At 52.5% G+C, this 16,518-nt stretch overlaps 3 protein-coding genes and 1 long non-coding RNA gene across 12 annotated transcripts in view; 2 read left to right on the top strand and 2 right to left on the bottom strand.

Moving 5' to 3' along the window:
* Window positions 1-957: 957 nt before the first annotated feature.
* Window positions 958-6,616, bottom strand: RAB13 (RAB13, member RAS oncogene family). 3 transcript variants are annotated; one of them, XM_042976960.1, is made up of 9 exons: window positions 5,159-6,616; window positions 4,540-4,575; window positions 3,170-3,230; window positions 2,323-2,383; window positions 2,010-2,087; window positions 1,813-1,902; window positions 1,659-1,724; window positions 1,504-1,557; window positions 958-1,326 (listed from the first exon to the last, which is right to left on the bottom strand). In XM_042976960.1, exons 1-9 carry the CDS (start codon window positions 5,460-5,462, stop codon window positions 1,249-1,251), a joined length of 828 nt encoding a protein of 275 aa, XP_042832894.1. In that variant the 5' UTR covers window positions 5,463-6,616; the 3' UTR covers window positions 958-1,248. The 3 variants fall into 3 exon arrangements, with proteins under 3 accessions (XP_042832894.1, XP_015395657.2, XP_015395658.1); XM_015540171.2 differs by lacking the exon at window positions 5,159-6,616 and having other exon boundaries at window positions 4,540-4,829; XM_015540172.2 differs by lacking the exons at window positions 4,540-4,575; window positions 5,159-6,616 and having other exon boundaries at window positions 3,175-3,230.
* On the top strand, window positions 2,096-3,355 carry LOC122236026. 2 transcript variants are annotated; one of them, XR_006214231.1, is made up of 3 exons: window positions 2,096-2,525; window positions 2,920-3,126; window positions 3,210-3,355. It is a non-coding gene; the product is annotated as an uncharacterized LOC122236026 (long non-coding RNA). The 2 variants fall into 2 exon arrangements; XR_006214230.1 differs by lacking the exon at window positions 2,096-2,525 and adding an exon at window positions 2,715-2,834.
* RPS27 (ribosomal protein S27) lies at window positions 6,279-7,684 on the top strand. Of its 2 annotated transcripts, none has more exons than XM_042976962.1 (4): window positions 6,279-6,392; window positions 6,977-7,085; window positions 7,202-7,312; window positions 7,601-7,684. In XM_042976962.1, exons 1-4 carry the CDS (start codon window positions 6,294-6,296, stop codon window positions 7,627-7,629), a joined length of 348 nt encoding a protein of 115 aa, XP_042832896.1. In that variant the 5' UTR covers window positions 6,279-6,293; the 3' UTR covers window positions 7,630-7,684. The 2 variants fall into 2 exon arrangements, with proteins under 2 accessions (XP_042832896.1, XP_042832897.1); XM_042976963.1 differs by lacking the exon at window positions 6,279-6,392 and adding an exon at window positions 6,629-6,701.
* Window positions 7,685-8,170: 486 nt separating this feature from the next.
* NUP210L (nucleoporin 210 like) overlaps window positions 8,171-16,518 on the bottom strand; it is an 87,294-nt gene continuing 78,946 nt past the window's right edge. For all 5 annotated transcript variants that reach the window (XM_042976953.1, XM_042976956.1, XM_042976955.1 and 2 more), the window contains 6 exons: window positions 14,866-15,015; window positions 13,209-13,459; window positions 12,315-12,516; window positions 9,510-9,614; window positions 8,466-8,540; window positions 8,171-8,388 (listed from right to left, as the gene is read on the bottom strand). In XM_042976953.1, the coding sequence (XP_042832887.1) occupies window positions 8,291-8,388; window positions 8,466-8,540; window positions 9,510-9,614; window positions 12,315-12,516; window positions 13,209-13,459; window positions 14,866-15,015 (881 nt within the window). In that variant the 3' untranslated portion in view covers window positions 8,171-8,290. The remainder of the gene's footprint in view (window positions 8,389-8,465; window positions 8,541-9,509; window positions 9,615-12,314; window positions 12,517-13,208; window positions 13,460-14,865; window positions 15,016-16,518) is intronic.

Genomic DNA, 16,518 nt, shown 5'->3' with positions numbered 1-16,518 from the left:
AGCACAGAAAGCCTTGCTGCTGACCCCAGGGTCATGCCATCCACTTCCACGCCACAGGCATGGGGATTTCTTAAATGCCTTGAACTTCAGATCTGCGAATTCCACTCCTAATGGTATTTTGCCTAAACCAAATCTGATATGTTCATTAATCCTGTTAAAAGGTCCTGTGAGAGAAGTTTGCTGTTTCGATACTGTGGTGTAAGGGTCAAAGGGGGGCTGTGGGTCAAGGTGGTGGTAGTTCTCTGGCATGCCAGTAGTTTGGCCTCTTTGTTGTGCAGTATTTAGGAGCAGTATGTGTTAAAATTTGCTTGTCCATCACGTCAAGTTCCACCCAAAAGTTATATTATCTTGACTGTTGTGCTTGGCACATACCAGATGCTCAATAAAGATTTAGGAGTAAATGAGCCTCTTCTGTGCCTCATTTTCCTCCTCTATAAAAGTGGAAAATAACACCTACTAGCCACCTAAAAGGACTGCTGGCAGAATCAAAGGCGCTTAAAGAAATCATGGGATAAACAATACAAGGTCCTGTTATTTCCTGAGGCCAGGGCTGTCTCTCCCCTGGGAAGGCCTAAGAAAGAGCCCTTCTGGATACTAGGCAAGGTTCTGCCCCTAAGGACCCTCTAATTTCCATCACGGAAAGGATGTCCAGCCCCTCAGGTTCAGAGAACCTCCTTGCTGTTCTCTTGTCCATGAAATCGCAGGAAAGGGACAGCTGCACACAGGTCCTGGTGTCACAGGAGCCTGGCCAGGTTCTGGCAGCCCAGCCACCTTAGAGGCAGGAATTAGGTTGGTGAGCAGAGAGCAGTTCTGGTGATGTCAGTTACTCAAACCAGGGGACTCTGTGTGGGTGGTGGCCTTTAATGCTGAGAAAGACCATGCAGAGTGGTAGGATCAGAGCTTCAGAGGGATCACCGAGCCCACCCCTCACACGGCCCTAAAACCTGAGCCGGTAACGACGACGAGCCAACTGTTTATTTACACTTCTGTCTGCCTTACAAGTCCAGGGAGGGCCTGGCGCCCAGGGCCCTTGCTTCCCTCCTCCCTCCCTTCCTGCCCCTCACCTTCTCTGACTTCCTGCCATCTTTCTCCTCCTCGCCTCTCCCTGCCTCTCTATTCTACCTTCTCTCCTCTCGCGTTCCTCCTTTTCTTCTGCATTTGCTCCCCGCTCGGCCATCTGCCATCTACCCACCTCTACCCCCTGAGCCCCACCTGCCCGCCCTCGGCCCAGCGTCCAGGCCCGGGTCCTCAGCCGAGGGAGCACCTGCTGCTGCTCTTCTTGTCACAAGCTCTCAGGTCCGCGCCAGGGGGCCTGTGGCTGTTTCCCTAGAGGTGGAAGCGCACGGGGGTCAGGGTGGGAACAGCTGGCCGGGGTCTGAGATTGTACGTTGTTTGAAGGGGCCCCACCCTCACGGGCAGTGTTAGCACCGCTCCCCTCCTCAGCGTTCACTCCTTACACGACACACACCCACAGCTGTGCTCAGTCCAGCACGACCAACTCACCGATCTCCGGCCTCCTGACTTGAGCAAGATGTCCCGGGCCAGGGAGCTGAAAGCCTGCGGGGGAAAGCAGTGACTGGTCAGAGCAGGTTGGAGGGGACGGTGGCGGCCTAACAGCCGTCTCTGGGAGTGGGGGGCAGGCATGGGGTGTGTCTCACCTCATCCACATTTGTGCTGGATTTGGCACTCGTCTCGAAGAATCGAATTCCATGCTCCCGAGCCAGCTGTGGGGTGGAGAGATGAGACGGGTGGATAAAGGTGGAGGCAGCCCTTGGAGTCCGAACTCGCCTTGGCCGCCCAGCCGGGCCTCACCTGATCGGCCTGCTCCTTCCGCACTCTCCTCTTGGCCTCCATGTCACACTTGTTCCCCAGCAGCAGACGCTGCACCCCTGCAGAGGCATTCTGGGAGCAAAAGGGCAGGAGGAGTAAAGTTGGGTCCTGCTCACCTTCACGGCCCCCTCACCCTCCGGGTTCTACCCAGTCCCCCGTCTCTCCAGGATGGTTTTCACCTCTTTGATGCTTTTCATCCAGTTCTGAATGTTCTCGAAGGATTTCTCATCTGTGATGTCATACACTAGGATAATGCCCTGGGAGATGGCAAGAATCCACCATGGAGCCTTGGGCCACATTCCCCCGTTTCTGCTTCCTGCCCCTCCAAGTGACCCTGCAAGTCCTACCCACGAATCTAATCACTAGTCCAGGTGGGGCCTTCCACATCCCACACTATAACCCTGACACCGTCCCTACCCGACCCTGCGGCCCGTGGTTCTCAGAACCCTGCAGTCTACCGCCTCACCCCTTGTCCAGACCCACACCCCGTACCATGGCCCCGCGGTAGTAGGCGGTGGTGATCGTCTTGAATCGCTCCTGGCCAGCCGTGTCCCTGAAGAGGCGGAACGTTTGTGGGGCGGCACAGAGGGAACAGCTCTCCGAAGAGAGAATCCCCCCTGCTAAGAATTTAGCTTCTGCAACAGAGTGGGGGCTGAAAGGAACAGAATCAGAAAACAGTAAAGGAGGAAAAGAAGGTAAGACAGCTGGGAACAAGGTCTCGGGTTTATTTGTTGCAGGATTACTCTGTGCGAGCACTGCTAATCTTCACCCTACACTTGTGAGACACGTTCTACTGTCCTTATTTTACAAACGAGGACGCAGATTTGGAGAGGCTAAACAACTAATGAAAGTCCTTCCACAGCAGAGCCAGAACTTGAACCACAACCCGCTCTTATCTGTTGCATCTTAACACCTCTCTCAGGCCACCAGCCACTTGCACACCTTTGGAGTCCCGGGCGTCCTGTGACAGCCCAGCCCTCTATCTTCGGCTTTCTGGGCTTGAGGTAATTCAGGGAGCGCACAGACAGAGTCAGGTCTTAGTTCTGCCATTTGCTGCTCACCTGCTTTAATGTCATTTCCATGTGACAGCCCTGCAGACATTTGTCAAGTTCAGAGAATGCTCTGGAGCCAGGAGAGGCAAGAGAGTTACAAGAAAGCTGAAAATAAATAGTTGAGTGAGCAGGAAGAGGGATGGAAGGACGTCTGAGCAAGGCGACGGGAAATGGAGAAGTACCGGAAGGAGCTGTGGGGAAAGGGAGAGACATGAGGCAAATGGAAGGGAAAGGGTGACAGGAGGTAAACGAGGGTTTGTGGCCAGCGGTCCTGGGGGTTCACTCACCAGACCTGCAATTTGATCTTCTTCCCCTCTATATCCACAGTGCGGATCTTGAAGTCGATTCCTACGAGTGGAGCATATATATATCACTCAGGCTGAGACTCTGCAGGGACGAGGAGGGCGTGCAGGGGAGACCCGGCATGGAGCAGCAGCAGGGCTAGAAACTGTGCAGGGGTGCACTTGGGAAGCAACTTTGTTGCACGTATAAAACTAAGAGACTTTTCTCAAACCTGTATTTGGGTAGCAAGCATCTTGTTTTTACATGGATTTTATGGATGTGGGAGGGGGTAGTGATGGAAATTCTGCAGGGAGGCTTAAGGCACCTCTTGGATCCACTCAGCCAACCAGGTGACAACTCTCAGAATTCAGTGTCTCCCCCAGAATATTACTTTTAGATTCCTTTTCCTTTCTGTTTTCCTAGAACTACCGTCTACGCTCCAGCCATATAGGATGAAGAGCCAGGAAAAAGGTAGCTGATGCCAGTCTGTGTGAGTTAACTAGTAGGCTGGGCTTGCAAGCAAGAAATCTGAGGATAAATAAGATTTCTCCTGAGACTGAACTAGGATAGAGAGGCATTTTCCTTCCCTTTTCTAACCAGAATTGTCTTGAGATTCCCCTCGTTTTATTTCCCAGGCCAGAGAAGATGAAGAAAGACAAGAGGGGAGGAGGGGAGGCAGTGTTCTTGGTGGAAACTTGGGCACCTCCCCAGAGCCGGTTGGGAGCCTAGGGAGGAGCCTGAGTCACCAGGCTGACTCAGAGCCCCCAAAAGTCCCCCCACTCCCACCGTCCTTGCCTGGCTGACTGCATATTCACGGTTCCAGTCCTTGGGCCATCCTCCAGCACACCCAGCCACTTTGTTCCACCCCCCCCCCACCCCAAACCCCCAGTTAAGTTGAGGGGCAGGGAGACTGGGAAGTAATTTGGTACAGTGGGGATGCAATGGGGGAGTCTGAAACTCAGCGGGGCAGAAAGAGGCTGGCGGAACTGGAAGCCGCCTTCAGGGAGAGGGGTTACAGGAAATACAGGGAGGTGGGTGGGGGTGGGGGAGAGGAGTGGAGCAGGAAATCGAGAAGGGTTCATGTGCATTTGGGGAGGTGAGGGAGAAGGGTGGTCCCGGGAACCCCAGGAGCTGGCACAGCTGAGAAGTTACCTGGAGGCCTCAGACAGTTTAGAGGTTGGGTACCATCCAGAGATATGCTCCACGGATGGGTCTGAGTCAGGGGTTGGGAGGCTAGAGTTCAGAAGCCTCACTCTAAGGAGGGGTGGGGGGTGGAGGGTGGGGGGTGGTAAAGAGTGGGGCCACGAGTAATCTGGGAGCCTGAGGATGAGGTCATACGGGATTAGGGGCTCTGGGATATGGCCAGTGGGCTCACCGATAGTGGAGATGTAAGTGTTGTTGAAGTTGTCTTCTGCAAAGCGAATGATCAGACAAGTCTTGCCCACCCCCGAGTCCCCGATCAGCAGCAACTTGAAGAGGTGGTCGTAGGCTTTGGCCATGGCGGACACTGGGGAGCCGGGGGAGGGGTGGGGAAGCTCCGGGCACTGGTAGGCGGGATCGGAGGGCTGGCGGACGGAGCTGCCCGGAGCCCAGGCCAGGAAGTTTTCCTCCCTCTCCGCCCAAGCTCCGGGATAGAGGGGAGGCGGCACTCCTCTGGGCCCCACCCCCTACCCGCCCACCCCTTTCCTCCCGCGGCCGCGGCAGCCGGGCCTGGCCGGCCTTCTGCTCCCCGGGCCCGGGCTGGCCCGTCTCCCAGGCCATTTCCCACCCACACAGCGTCTGGCTTGCCATCACTCCCCTCTTTTGATCTCACTCTGGCAGTCTTAGGCCAGGGAGGCTGGGGTGAATGGAACCAGAGGTTTCACCCAAATGAGCAGAGGAGGACGAGCTTTAGAGGAATTAGGGGAAAAGGGAAAGTTTTGCGGGAAGAAGGGTGGAGGTGGGGATGGCCCTGGGAGCTGACAAAATTCGGGGCTGATTCAGGGGACGGAAACCTTGCAGGGGCGGCGCGCGAATTCCGGTGTTGGTGTTCCCAGCCCTCAGTTGGGAGACCAGCTCCGTTTGAAAAGAGCGGGATGCTCTGGAAGACAAGGCTACTTGTTGGGCGGGTCTGCCCCCTGGTGGAGCAGAGTGAACACGCAGCGCCCGCCCCGCCGCACCCCTCCCTCCGTCTCGACCGAGACACGTTCGGGGTTTCATTAGCAACAGCCCTCCAACTGGGACCGTGTGCGGTTTCTCCGACAAGCCAGAGCTTGGGACTGAAAATGTCTGGCCTCGTTCTTTCGACGAGGCGCGCATGTTGAGAACACAGCGGAGGCCGCGCCCTCATCCCTCGCGGAAAGGCTGTGACGAGGCCACCGGGGCGCTGGAGCGTGGGAACACGGCGATCCGGGCACAGGCTGTCGGTGCCGGTGGAAACACAGTATGCAAAGCGTCTGCGTCTCCGACAGGGGCCAGTCGAGCCGTCCGCGCACAGTGTCCGGGCTGTGCCTCTGCTGGCCCCCTGCCAGTCCCCTTCTGCGCGTCCTCTCGCCTCCCGGTCGGCCTTCCAGCCGTGCCACAAACTCCACGGTTTCCCTATTTCTTCCCCCCGGCCGGGCCGTCTCGCACCCGTCCTTGAAATCACGCTGCCATCCCCCCGGACTGTTCGGACACAAATCTGCCCGTTCTTTTACTTTTTCGTTGGCCGGGATGTGGCCTCCTCAGCCCCGGGGGTTCAGGTCTCCCTGGACTAGGCCCGTGCGCTCAGCCCTTAGCTCGCCCTGGCCGCCTCGCCTCCCCCCTGCTCAGCTACGCCACGCTCCTTCGGCCCCGGGTTTTGGCTTCTCCCAGACAGTCGCACGGTGGACTCCACGTCCTTCAGATTTCGGCCTAAATGTCACTTCCTCACGGGACTTTCTGGGCCGCGAGCGGGGCGCTGAGAACAAAGTGCGCCCGTCCCTCACCGGCGCCAGGCTGCACGACGCCCCGCGGGCGGCACCCGCGCCACAGGAGCAAACACTGTCCCAGGCACGTCTGTGTGTCGCACGGGTCCCAACGCGGCCGTCCCCGCGCGCGCACTGCAGAGGGTGGGCGGTACCGCGCGGGCCGCGAGGGGACGGGGAGGGGGCGACCTGACGGCGGTCGTGGATGGACTCGCCGCGGGGAGCACCCGAGTACTTGACGGGACCGCCGTCAGAGGAGAAAGGCTGGGAGGACACAACAAAAAACCTCACAGCGGTTAAGAGGGTAGGCGAGGAGGTGGGAACCAGGACGAGGGCTTCCGCCGTGTCTACATTCCTGCGGTGTTAACATGGCAAAGGAAACCAGCTGGGGAGCACGGAGGAAGTCGAGAAGGGCAGGGCCTGGCTGGGGTCGCGCCGCAGCCCCCTCGGCAGGCCGGGCGGGAGGCGTCCGCTCCAGCCACGGGCGGCGCGCGGACCCCGGCATGGCGGCCGGGCGCGCGCGCGTCACTTCCGGCGGGCGGCGGATATAAGCGGCAGGATTTCCGCTTTCGCTCCTTTCCGGCGGTGACGACCTGCCCACGAGAACATGCCCGTGAGTTCCTCGGCCCGCGTCCCGGCGGAGCCCTCGCCGCCCGCGCGCGCTCGCGCCCCTGCGCCGCGGACGGGCAGCGGGGGCCGGCCGCGGGCTCCGGGGCTCGGGCCCGGGGCGCCGGGGGCGGGGGCCGCGCGGCCCGGGGCGGCGGTAAGATGGCGGCCCCGCTGCGGACGCCGGGCGGCGCGGGCTGCTGCTGCTGCTGCTGCTGCTGGTGGAACCGCTGCCGCCCGGGGCCCGCCGCCGCCCTGACCGCGCCCGTCTGCCTCCCGCAGCTCGCGAAGGACCTCCTGCACCCGTCCCCGGAAGAGGAGAAGAGGAAGCACAAGAAGAAGCGCCTGGTGCAGAGCCCCAACTCCTACTTCATGGACGTGAAGTGCCCGGGTGAGGGCCGGGGGCGGGGGCCGCTCAGGGTCCCGGGGCGGCCGGCGCGGGGTGGGGGCCGGGGGCCGGGGGCCGGGGGCCGGGCTGGCCTCGACTCCCCGCTTGTTGGTTCGCAGGGTGCTACAAAATCACCACCGTGTTCAGCCACGCGCAGACGGTGGTGCTGTGTGTGGGCTGCTCCACCGTCCTGTGCCAGCCGACAGGAGGAAAAGCAAGGCTCACAGAAGGTGAGCCGCTGCGCGGTGTCCTCACTTTGTCGCGAGCTTTAGAGGGAGGGTCGTGCTTTCCTTGCTTGAAAGTCGACTCCATCTACCCGCCTCGCCCCGGAAAAGTTTCGGGAACCTCATGTTCCTTCTTAGTCTCGGACGCTCCAGTCTAAAGCGGGGACGACGGGGGAGGAGGCGCAACACGGGAGCCAGCGACTGCGAGCTCCCCGCGGGACGTCCGAGGAGAGCCAGTGGGGCGCAGCGGCAACGACGCTGCCGTCCGGTGACCTCTGAACCTTTTCCTTGCAGGATGCTCCTTCAGACGGAAGCAGCACTAAACGCACCCTGAGTCGACATGAGTGGGGAACTATCCCAATAAACAGATTTTGGATACGTTCTGTTTATTGTCTTGGTTTTACTGCTAGGAAGTTCCTGTCTCAAGTATTGAGGGACAGCCAGAAGAGTGGACTGCTAAGAGTTAATTGGGGCAAGTAAGTGACCAAGCACTTAAAAGGTCCCTTTGGGACCTTTCTATCCAGCTGGGCTCACTGAGTCCGTCTTAAGAGCCTGATAAAAATCTGAGATACTATATATGAGGCATTTCTTTCACTTGTATATTTTCTTAGAATTCGGAACTAGCAGTTGATCTCTAAAAGACAGCCAGGGGCGGCTGGGTGGCTCAGTCAGTTAAGCATCTGAGTCTTGATCTTGACTCGGTCCTGATCTCATGGATCCAAGGCTGGCATCAGGCCCCCTGCTGTCAGCATGGAGCCTGCTTGGGATTCTCTCCTCTCTCTGCTCCTCCCACCATTCACTTTTGCAGGCATGCATGCTCTCTCAAAATAAACTACTAAAAAAACCCAGTCTGGCACACGTTAGTGTAGAATAGCTTAAAACCTTTTATAATTCTCAGAAGCCTTGTTTGGGGGCTTATGGCTCCTGGTCTAGGGCCAGAAATCTCCAGTCGTCTACAGTTCAGGGGACGTGTCCAAGTGAACGTTAGTGCCGTACACTCCACAGCCAGTGTTGCAGCCGATTCTGGACCGGTGGGGACTGTGGACTCATGAAAGGTGGGGGAGAACGTGTGGGGACAAAACCTAGAAATCAAGCGGGAAGAGAGATGAATAGACCTGGATATTTGAGCTTTTCAAAGGTGAGGGTGCTGATTGTTTACCTGGTTGTGGTGCTCCTAGGGTTGGTACGTAAACCACTGGAACTGTCTGTAACTTGTTTAAGAAGGCATTGTATGCTAGAAAAAGAACAAGGGAGAGAGGTCACCAGAGGCAGATCTGTTTTTGTTGGAAAAAAACCCTACTAAGCAAGTTTAACTCAAAATATTTAAGTACTTCTATGAAAAGTGAATAATGCTTTGAGTTAGTAAGAAGAGTATAGGAACTTTTCATTCCAGTGATTTTAGAAGTATTTCAATTCAGGGGTGCCCGGGTGGCTCAGTCACTCAAGTGTCCACCTCTTGATTTTGGCTCAGGTCATCTGGTTTCGTGGATTTGAGCCCCAAGGTGGGCTCCACACTGACAGTGCAGAGCCTGCTTGGGATTCTCCGCCTCTGTCTTCTCTCTCTGCCCCTCCCCCACTCGTGCACGCGCGTGTACGCGCTCTTTCTCAGAAGTTTCAACTTTAAAAAGGTGAGAGGAAAATGCAGGTATAGACCATAGCGTGTTAAGTTTCTGTTTCATCTAGAATAGCTCTGAATTTGAGCAAAACGAGCCATTTTCTCCAGGTTCAGCAGTGGTTTCCACTTCTGGGTGGGGTGTGTCACATGCAGTTTACTGCTTCTTGGTGGGAAGTTGAGCAGGACCTTCCATCCGCTAGGTGACTAGCGCTGAGAAGGCTGAATGAGTTGCAACTGCTTGTCATGAGTGACGTGATAAGCAGCTGATTTTTATTCTCGATAGTTGGTGAAATTAAATGAAGGCAGTTTTTTTTTTTAAATTTTTTTTTCAACATTTATTTATTTTTGAGACAGAGAGAGACAGAGCATGAACAGGGGAGGGGCAGAGAGAGAGGGAGACACAGAATCTGAAACAGGCTCCAGGCTCTGAGCGGTCAGCACAGAGCCCGACGCGGGGCTCGAACTCACGGGCAGTGAGATCATGACCTGACCCGAAGTCGGACACTTAACCGACCGAGCCACCCAGGCGCCCCCGAAGGCAGTTTTTTAAGTCAAAAGTCCACGGTGCTGAATGTAAGGGCTCCTTACCTAGAAAAACAAAAGCTGTTGAAGCTAGCACTGCAAAGAGGGTAAAGAGGATGGTCTGGTGAGAACCCAGGAACTTCTGGAGGACACTGGAATCTTCACATTGATCTGTGCGTTGGTCAGAACAAAACAAGGTCACAGTTAAAAGCATTCAGGGCAGGTTGCTGTACTTAACGCGTGGTCATGGGTATCCAGCAGAAGCTCTCAAAAAAGAGGTAGGTTGTGTACTTGGCTCCTCTACCTGTTTTTGGCTTGCTCCTGTCTCCTAGGTAATACATGGCAATCCATGAACCTTGTAATTTCTCCACTTACAAACGGGCATTTAAACACTCTGCTACCTTAAAATGTCCGTTAACCTTTTCTGTGTACTTTATTTAACTCCAAGCGACTTGCTTCTCTTCACCAGGTTTGTGGTTGTGGCGACTGAACCTGTAGGTTTTTTTTTTAATGTTTATTTACTTTTGAGGGAAAGAGACAGAGGCATGAGCAGGGAGGGTCAGAGAGAGAGGGAGACAAAGAATCCGAAGCAGGCTCCAGGCTCTCAGCTCTCAGAACAGACCCTGGGGCTTGAACGTGAGATCATGACCTGAGCTGAAGTTGGACACTTAACCGACTGAGCCACCCAGGCGCCCCTGAACTTGTAGTTCTAATCCCTCTAACCTGAAACCTCTCTTTGCATCACCAACCGCCTCTTAAATCCCATGGGTCCCCTTGTCCTTTTTTACTCAGGATCTCCTTTCTAGGGAACATTCTGATTTGTCCCCAATAAAACCTGTTTTTGAAGCACACTTGGCATCTGACTTTGGTTATTTCAAATTCTTCAGTGTCCACAAATGAACTCCTACCCCACCAAACTCCTTGAACTTTAGGTCTTCTCTACCTGGTTCTTATTTTGCATCCCTGGTATAGGCCCTCTAACCTCTGGACTTGTAACTGGTCTTCCCTCTCCTGGGACTTTGTTTCAGAACTGTTTGCAAACCGCTTCTCTCCGAAGAACAGTTACATTGCCTTAAATATAGATGCACTAAAAACAAAATTCTCTACACTAACCCTTGATCAGGTCCCACTGTTGAAAGCTTTTGGCTTGCAATGTTTACAGGGTAAGAGTCAAGATAAAACCTGGGTGACATTTAACAGCCTTTCTAGTGCCCCTTTGCTCTGGCTACACCAAACTAATTGTCTCCCCAATCAGGCTCTGTCTTAACTCTGATTTCTGCAGTAGGTACCATGCCTGGCATATGCCCATGGGCACTCAAATACTTGTGTGAATGAGCTGAAGGCTGGGTTGGATCTTTGACCACTCCTACCCACCCGTTTGCAAGGTTGTGTTAGTCCCACTGGTCCCTCTGGTCTCTGAGAAATGCAGGGGTTCTTAACCATTGTGCTGTGCACGACTTGGCCTGTGGATCCTATCGGAATGTTTTCAAATGCAAAACAAAATATGTAGGAATAAAGGAAACCAATTATGGGACACCTGGGTGGAGCATCTCCTGCGGCTCAGGCCATGTCGAGCACCACTTCAGGCTCTGTGCTGACAGCTCAAACCTTAGCCTGCTTCAGATTCTGTGTCTCCCTCTCTGCCCGCCACCCCCCCCCCCCAATTCTCTCTCCCTCACACTCTCTCAAAAATAAACATTAAAAAAGAAACCAATTATATCAAAGTTAACCAAGGTGGAAAAAACTTTTGTAACATAGCTATGTTAAACACTTAACAAAAACGTTAAAACGCCTTTTTGTAATATAATAACATGCTCCAGCAACAAGAAAGATCTAACCTCAGACCTAATAACAACTATAATTTTTATGTAATTTTGAAGAGAACTTTAATAATTGGAACATGACAATATCTGAATTCTGTTGGTGACAAAGTCACACGTACTGCTGTTACTGTGGTCTGTTGCCTATATTCATAAAGTCAGTGGAAATACTAACGTTCAGTTAGAAGTTAATTGAAAATAAAGGTGCAATATTTCCCCCCATTGAAGGTCATCGGCACCTTGAATTCCATCCATGGGCTTTTGCAGAAACCCATTAACTCTAGATTTAGAAACAACAAGAAAGAACACAGGTTAGAGTTGAGAATTGTTTCTAGTGCTGGGAACCCGAACATCTCCATTTCCTCAACCCTTAAAGGGAGAAACATTCACCTCAGAGTTATGAGAGAATAAAATGCATATAAAATGCACTTAGGACATGACCAGTACATCTCAGGTGCTTGCCGAAACAGACCTTCCTCCCACTGGAGTTGAACTAGGTAGGGTCCAGTCCAATTCACACCCAGTAAATTCAAAGACCAGTTTCTCTGGAGGGATATGCAAGTAGAGGTGACGATACAAGGAGGATGATTCTTTGGCTCTCCTAACACTTTTCAATGACTACATGTGTTCCCATCCCAGCCATACCTGGCACAGTTTCCAAACTGGGTAACGGCTAGAATCAGCATTTTGGAAAGCTAAGACTTCTAGGTTTATCATCCTTTGTCTCTTGCCTGATGCAAAAAGACCTGCCAGCAACTTTTGAAGAAACATTTATCAAGAGGTTTAAAAGTAGTACATTTAACAGCGCGGAGAAGCTCATGTTAAACTGACATAACTACTCTTCACTACGTAAGTTACGTAGAACATCTCTCGGTGATCAGTAAGCTGCGCGAAGGTTCTATTTTGTGTAGATTTGGAGATTAAAGATCCGTGCCCCAGGTAGTTTGAGTAATCTTGCTCAGGTGGCTGAATGTTTCTCATGAACTAAACTGAGAAACACTTAGATGGTCCCAACTCCTCTGGATTGTAAGCAGGGCCCCCCAGTGCTCACCTGCACCAGACTTCTCCTTCAGAGCTCTCACTACCACAGCCTCACTTTGACTGGTGAGCACACAGCAAATGTTGATGAAAACGGGTGACGTCTGCTGGAGGGAGGTGAAGTTGACCACTCTCACGGGGTAGACCACCAGGCCAGGTGTGAGGGAAGAGTGCCTGTGGCCAGAGACCACTAGAACTGGGGAGCTGGGGAAGACCTTGGAGAAAAGATAAAATGGCACTTGACAGAAGAAAATCAGTTTTGTGTCAGTATTGCATTCCAGTCTTACACATACAGTAAGAGCCCTGTATTCCTAGTTAGCAACCTGACAGTAAGTCGTCTGCTTTTTTTTTTTTTAATTTTTTTGTTGAATGTTTTATTTTGAGAGCGAGAGAGACAGAGGGTGAACGGGGGAGGGGCAGAGAGCGAGGGAGACACAGAATGTGAAGCAGGCTCCAGGCTCTGGGCTGTCAGCACAGAGCTTGACGTGGGGCTCGAACTCACAAACGGTGAGATGATGACCTGAGCCGAAGTCGGACGCCCAACTGGCTGAGCCACCCAGGTGCCCCGGTCGTCTGCTTTTTCACTCAGGTGTGTTACAGTAGATGAGGGAAGAAAATAAACTGTGAGGAAATAGCCTTCAAACAAGTTTCAACCTAGAATCCTAAAGATTGTTTACAGATGGCACTGGCATTCTCTTCCAGACTGGCAGCTCATGACCTAAATTTTGCACTCAGAGTCCCCTGGCATTGTGAAGGGGACAGGTTTTCTTCCTTCTGTTTTAAGAACTCCCCGTGTTGAGTTTTATCAGGTCATTCAATGACTGTTCCTTCGCTCTTGGACTAGGAATAAAGACTCCTTTTTCAAAACCCTGATTTCGGTTATGTTTTGGATCAGTACTTCACATACCTCTAGCTTCTCCAGAACTCTGTCCACCCCCAGCACTCTTATCTCCCCGACATCCTGTCTGTGGCTAAGAACCAATTCTGACTGGTTGACGTAAAAGGCTGGGATGAAAGGAATGAGGGTTCTTTGCATTCCGTTCTTGCTGCGTTCACTGACCAGTGTGGCCCACCCGTAGACTGAGGTGTCAGCCACGCTCAGGGCCTGGAGCAGCCCTTCTGACTGGGGTCGGACCTTGATCAGGCAGACATAAGCACCTGAAAAAAAGATGAAACACTGGGCAGGAAGGTTCAGAGGCTCTGCTGAGCTGACTTAGAATAGGAAGCAAATTCAGAAGAAAACGTGAACTCCACTTTCTCCGCTATTAGCAGACTACTGGCCACTGGTGAGGAGGATGCCAGAGGAAAACACAGTCCCCGGCACCCACAGCTGAACTCGTCGCGTAAGTCAACATATCAGGGAGTAGTAAATACCACAGTGCAAACAGGGACATTAAGGGGATATAGAATGAAGTAATAACCAAGAGCAGCTGAGATCAGGAGAGGGTCTGTGAAAGACGCTTTGCGCGTCGTTTAGGCACGTCTCTGTCAAACCATATCTCGATGGCCTTACTTCTGGCAATAGTATTGTTTAGTTACCCGTGCTCAAACTCCGTTGTCTTTTGACAGATACCCTTTCCTTCATTCCTATATCCAGTCGTTCTCCAAATCTTCCTATAACTCATCCTCCGAAATGTCTCTGACGCCTACCCCTCTGTTAGTACCCCCCTGGGACTCTGGGCTGCCACCTCATCAGTTCATGCCTGGGTTACTGCAGTGGCCCTTTCACCGGCCTCCCCTCCTTGCCTCCCACTGCTCCGTCTCCATTCTGTGTCCTGCCAAGCTCCAGGCTCTCTGTTGCCTGGGATATCCTGGCCTCTTCATACCTAGCTCACTCCTCGTCACCTTTCCACAGGCCCTTTCTCTGTAAAACCAAACTCTAACCCTCCCTCCCCCATCTAAGGAGTCAGATGCCCCTCCTCCTTCGGACTCTGCAGCATCCCGTGTGGCCTCTATTCTGTGATGGATCACCCTGTGCAGCACTAGTGACGGTACAAAGCCCTGTCTTGCTCCCTGTTGTACATCCAGCACCTGTCCTGGCACCGGGTGTTCTCAGTGCCCACCGGTGTGCTGAGGGAGCCTGCCTTCAGTAGCTGCTTGTTACTCGCACGGCACTGCTGGCCTTGCAGGACAGGCGCCTGGGCTGTAGCACTATCCTACTTGTGCCTGTGTTTGACACAAATCCTCATTTTACATCAGTTGATTTATATGAAACCATTCCAATGTCATGCCTATTTCTACTTCATGCTAGTTCATTTACTCTGCTTGGAATATCCTTCAGTTCAACAATAAACATTCAAACACTGCTACTTGCTGGGGATAAAAAGCCCAGCAGTAACAGGGACCAGCAAAGAAGAAAACAGTAAATGACAAAAGAAAAGCACAGGGTGGGTGTTCTAGGGACATGTTGAACATTATTGGATGGAGTGAACAAAAATGTCGCTTGAGAAAGGTTCCACAGTTCTACAGCAGATGAAACTGTAAAGTATAAATGCAATCCAATAAGAAGTGATGACTGTACAAAGATGGGAGCAAGGGCACCAGACTCAAGGGATGGGACCTACCTCTTTCCATGCTGAAACCTGCATGGACATGGAAGACTTTGCTTGCTGGAATGTCTAGCAAAGTATTACTGAACTGCACATGGCACACCACAAGGGTCTCAGGAAGAAGTATTGTTGTAATGGCCAAGGCCTGACTGGAGGTACAGGACCCTAAGAAGCAGAGAAGACGTAAAGAGGTGTCATAAGAATTTATAAAAGAGGAGACATATAATAGAAGCAGTAGCTTGATTTTATTTATTTTTTTTTAATTTTTAAAAAAAATTTTTTAAAGGTTTTATTTATTTTTGAGACAGAGAGAGACAGAGCATGAACGGGGGAGGGTCAGAGAGAGGGAGACACAGAATCCGAAGCAGTCTCCAGGCTCTGAGCTGTCAGCACAGAGCCCAACACGGGGCTCAAACTCACGGACTGTGAGATCATGACCTGAGCTGAAGTCGGACGCTCAACTGACTGAGCCACCCAGGCGCCCCAGCACTAGCTTGATTTTAAAAAGGGATTGGGGGGGTGGGGGGAGGGCGGTGTGCCTGGGTGGCTCAATTGGTTAAGCATCTGACTTCGGCTCAGGTCATAATCTCACAGTTTGAAAGTTCGAAGCCCACATGGGGCTCTCTGTTGTCAGCACAGAGCCCACTTCATATCCTCTGTCCCCCTCTCTCTGTCCCTCCCTTGCTCTCACGTGTTCTCTCAAAAATAAACATTAAAAAAAATTGAAAAAACTGGACGCCTGGGTCGCTCAGTCAATTGAGCGTCTGACTTTGGCTCAGGTCATGATCTCACAGTTCACAACTTCGAGTCCTGCATCGGGCTCTGTGCTGACTGCTCGGAGCCTGGAGCCTGCTTCAGATTGTGTGTGTGTGCGTCTCTCTCTGCCACTCCCCTGCTCATGCTCTCTTTCTCTCTCTCAAAAATAAACATTAAAAAAAATTTTTTTAAGGGGTGAGCATCTGGCTGGCTCAGAGGAGTGTGTGACTCTTAATCTCAGGGTTGTCACAGCCCCATTTTGGGTGTAGAGATTAAATAAATAAAAGCAAAACAAAACAAAACTTCGCAAGGGGCGGCTGGTGGGTGGCTCTGTAGGTTAAGCAATACGCAACTGGCTTTGGACTTCGGCTCAGGTCATAATCGCATGGTTTGTGCCCCGTACTGGGCTCTGTGCTGACAACTCAGAGCCTAGAGCCTGCTTCCAATTCTAGGTCTCCCTCTCACTCTGTCCCTTCCTCACTTTTGCTCTCTCAAAAATAAATATTAAAAAAATTTTTAATTAAGTTTTATAGACAGTAAGTATGTTTTGGACATCTCTCCTTGGTTTTGAGTGTTCCTTGCCGCCACCCCCCCCCCTCAAAAAAAAGAGTGAAAGGATTTACGTGGACTTTGAGTGGAGCAGATCTACCACTTCTGCCACCGACTTGACTTGTTACCTTATATACGTAACTTGCTCTTAAGACTCAGTATTTCTCTTTTTTTATTTTTTAATGTTTGTTTTTTGAGAGAGACAGAGTGTGAGCAGGGGAGGGGCAGAGAAAGGGAGACACAGAATCCGAAGCAGGCTCCAGGCTCTGAGCTGGCAGCACAGAGACCGATGAGGGGCTTGAACTCCAGGACTGCGAGATCATGACCTGAGCCGAAGTCAGACGCTCAACTGACTGAGACACC

This window comes from Panthera tigris, chromosome F3 (assembly GCF_018350195.1).
Source record: "Panthera tigris isolate Pti1 chromosome F3, P.tigris_Pti1_mat1.1, whole genome shotgun sequence".
NCBI classification, from domain to species: Eukaryota; Metazoa; Chordata; class Mammalia; order Carnivora; family Felidae; genus Panthera; species Panthera tigris.
The sequence above is the reverse complement of the archived record's forward strand: the minus strand, read 5'-3'. Positions and strand labels throughout refer to the sequence as shown.

Coding starts and splice junctions, on each gene's coding strand:
- RPS27 (XM_042976962.1), top strand. CDS start 6,294: ATGGACTCGCCGCGGGGAGCACCCGAGTACTTGACGGGACCGCCGTCA. Junction 7,086..7,201: donor CATGGACGTGAAGTGCCCGG/GTGAGGGCCGGG, acceptor GTTGGTTCGCAG/GGTGCTACAAAATCACCACC. Junction 7,313..7,600: donor AAAAGCAAGGCTCACAGAAG/GTGAGCCGCTGC, acceptor TTTTCCTTGCAG/GATGCTCCTTCAGACGGAAG.
- RAB13 (XM_042976960.1), bottom strand. CDS start 5,462: ATGCGCGCCTCGTCGAAAGAACGAGGCCAGACATTTTCAGTCCCAAGC. Junction 2,384..3,169: donor AAGATCAAATTGCAGGTCTG/GTGAGTGAACCC, acceptor CCGCCTCTTCAG/GGACACGGCTGGCCAGGAGC. Junction 1,558..1,658: donor CCAGCACAAATGTGGATGAG/GTGAGACACACC, acceptor TTTCCCCCGCAG/GCTTTCAGCTCCCTGGCCCG.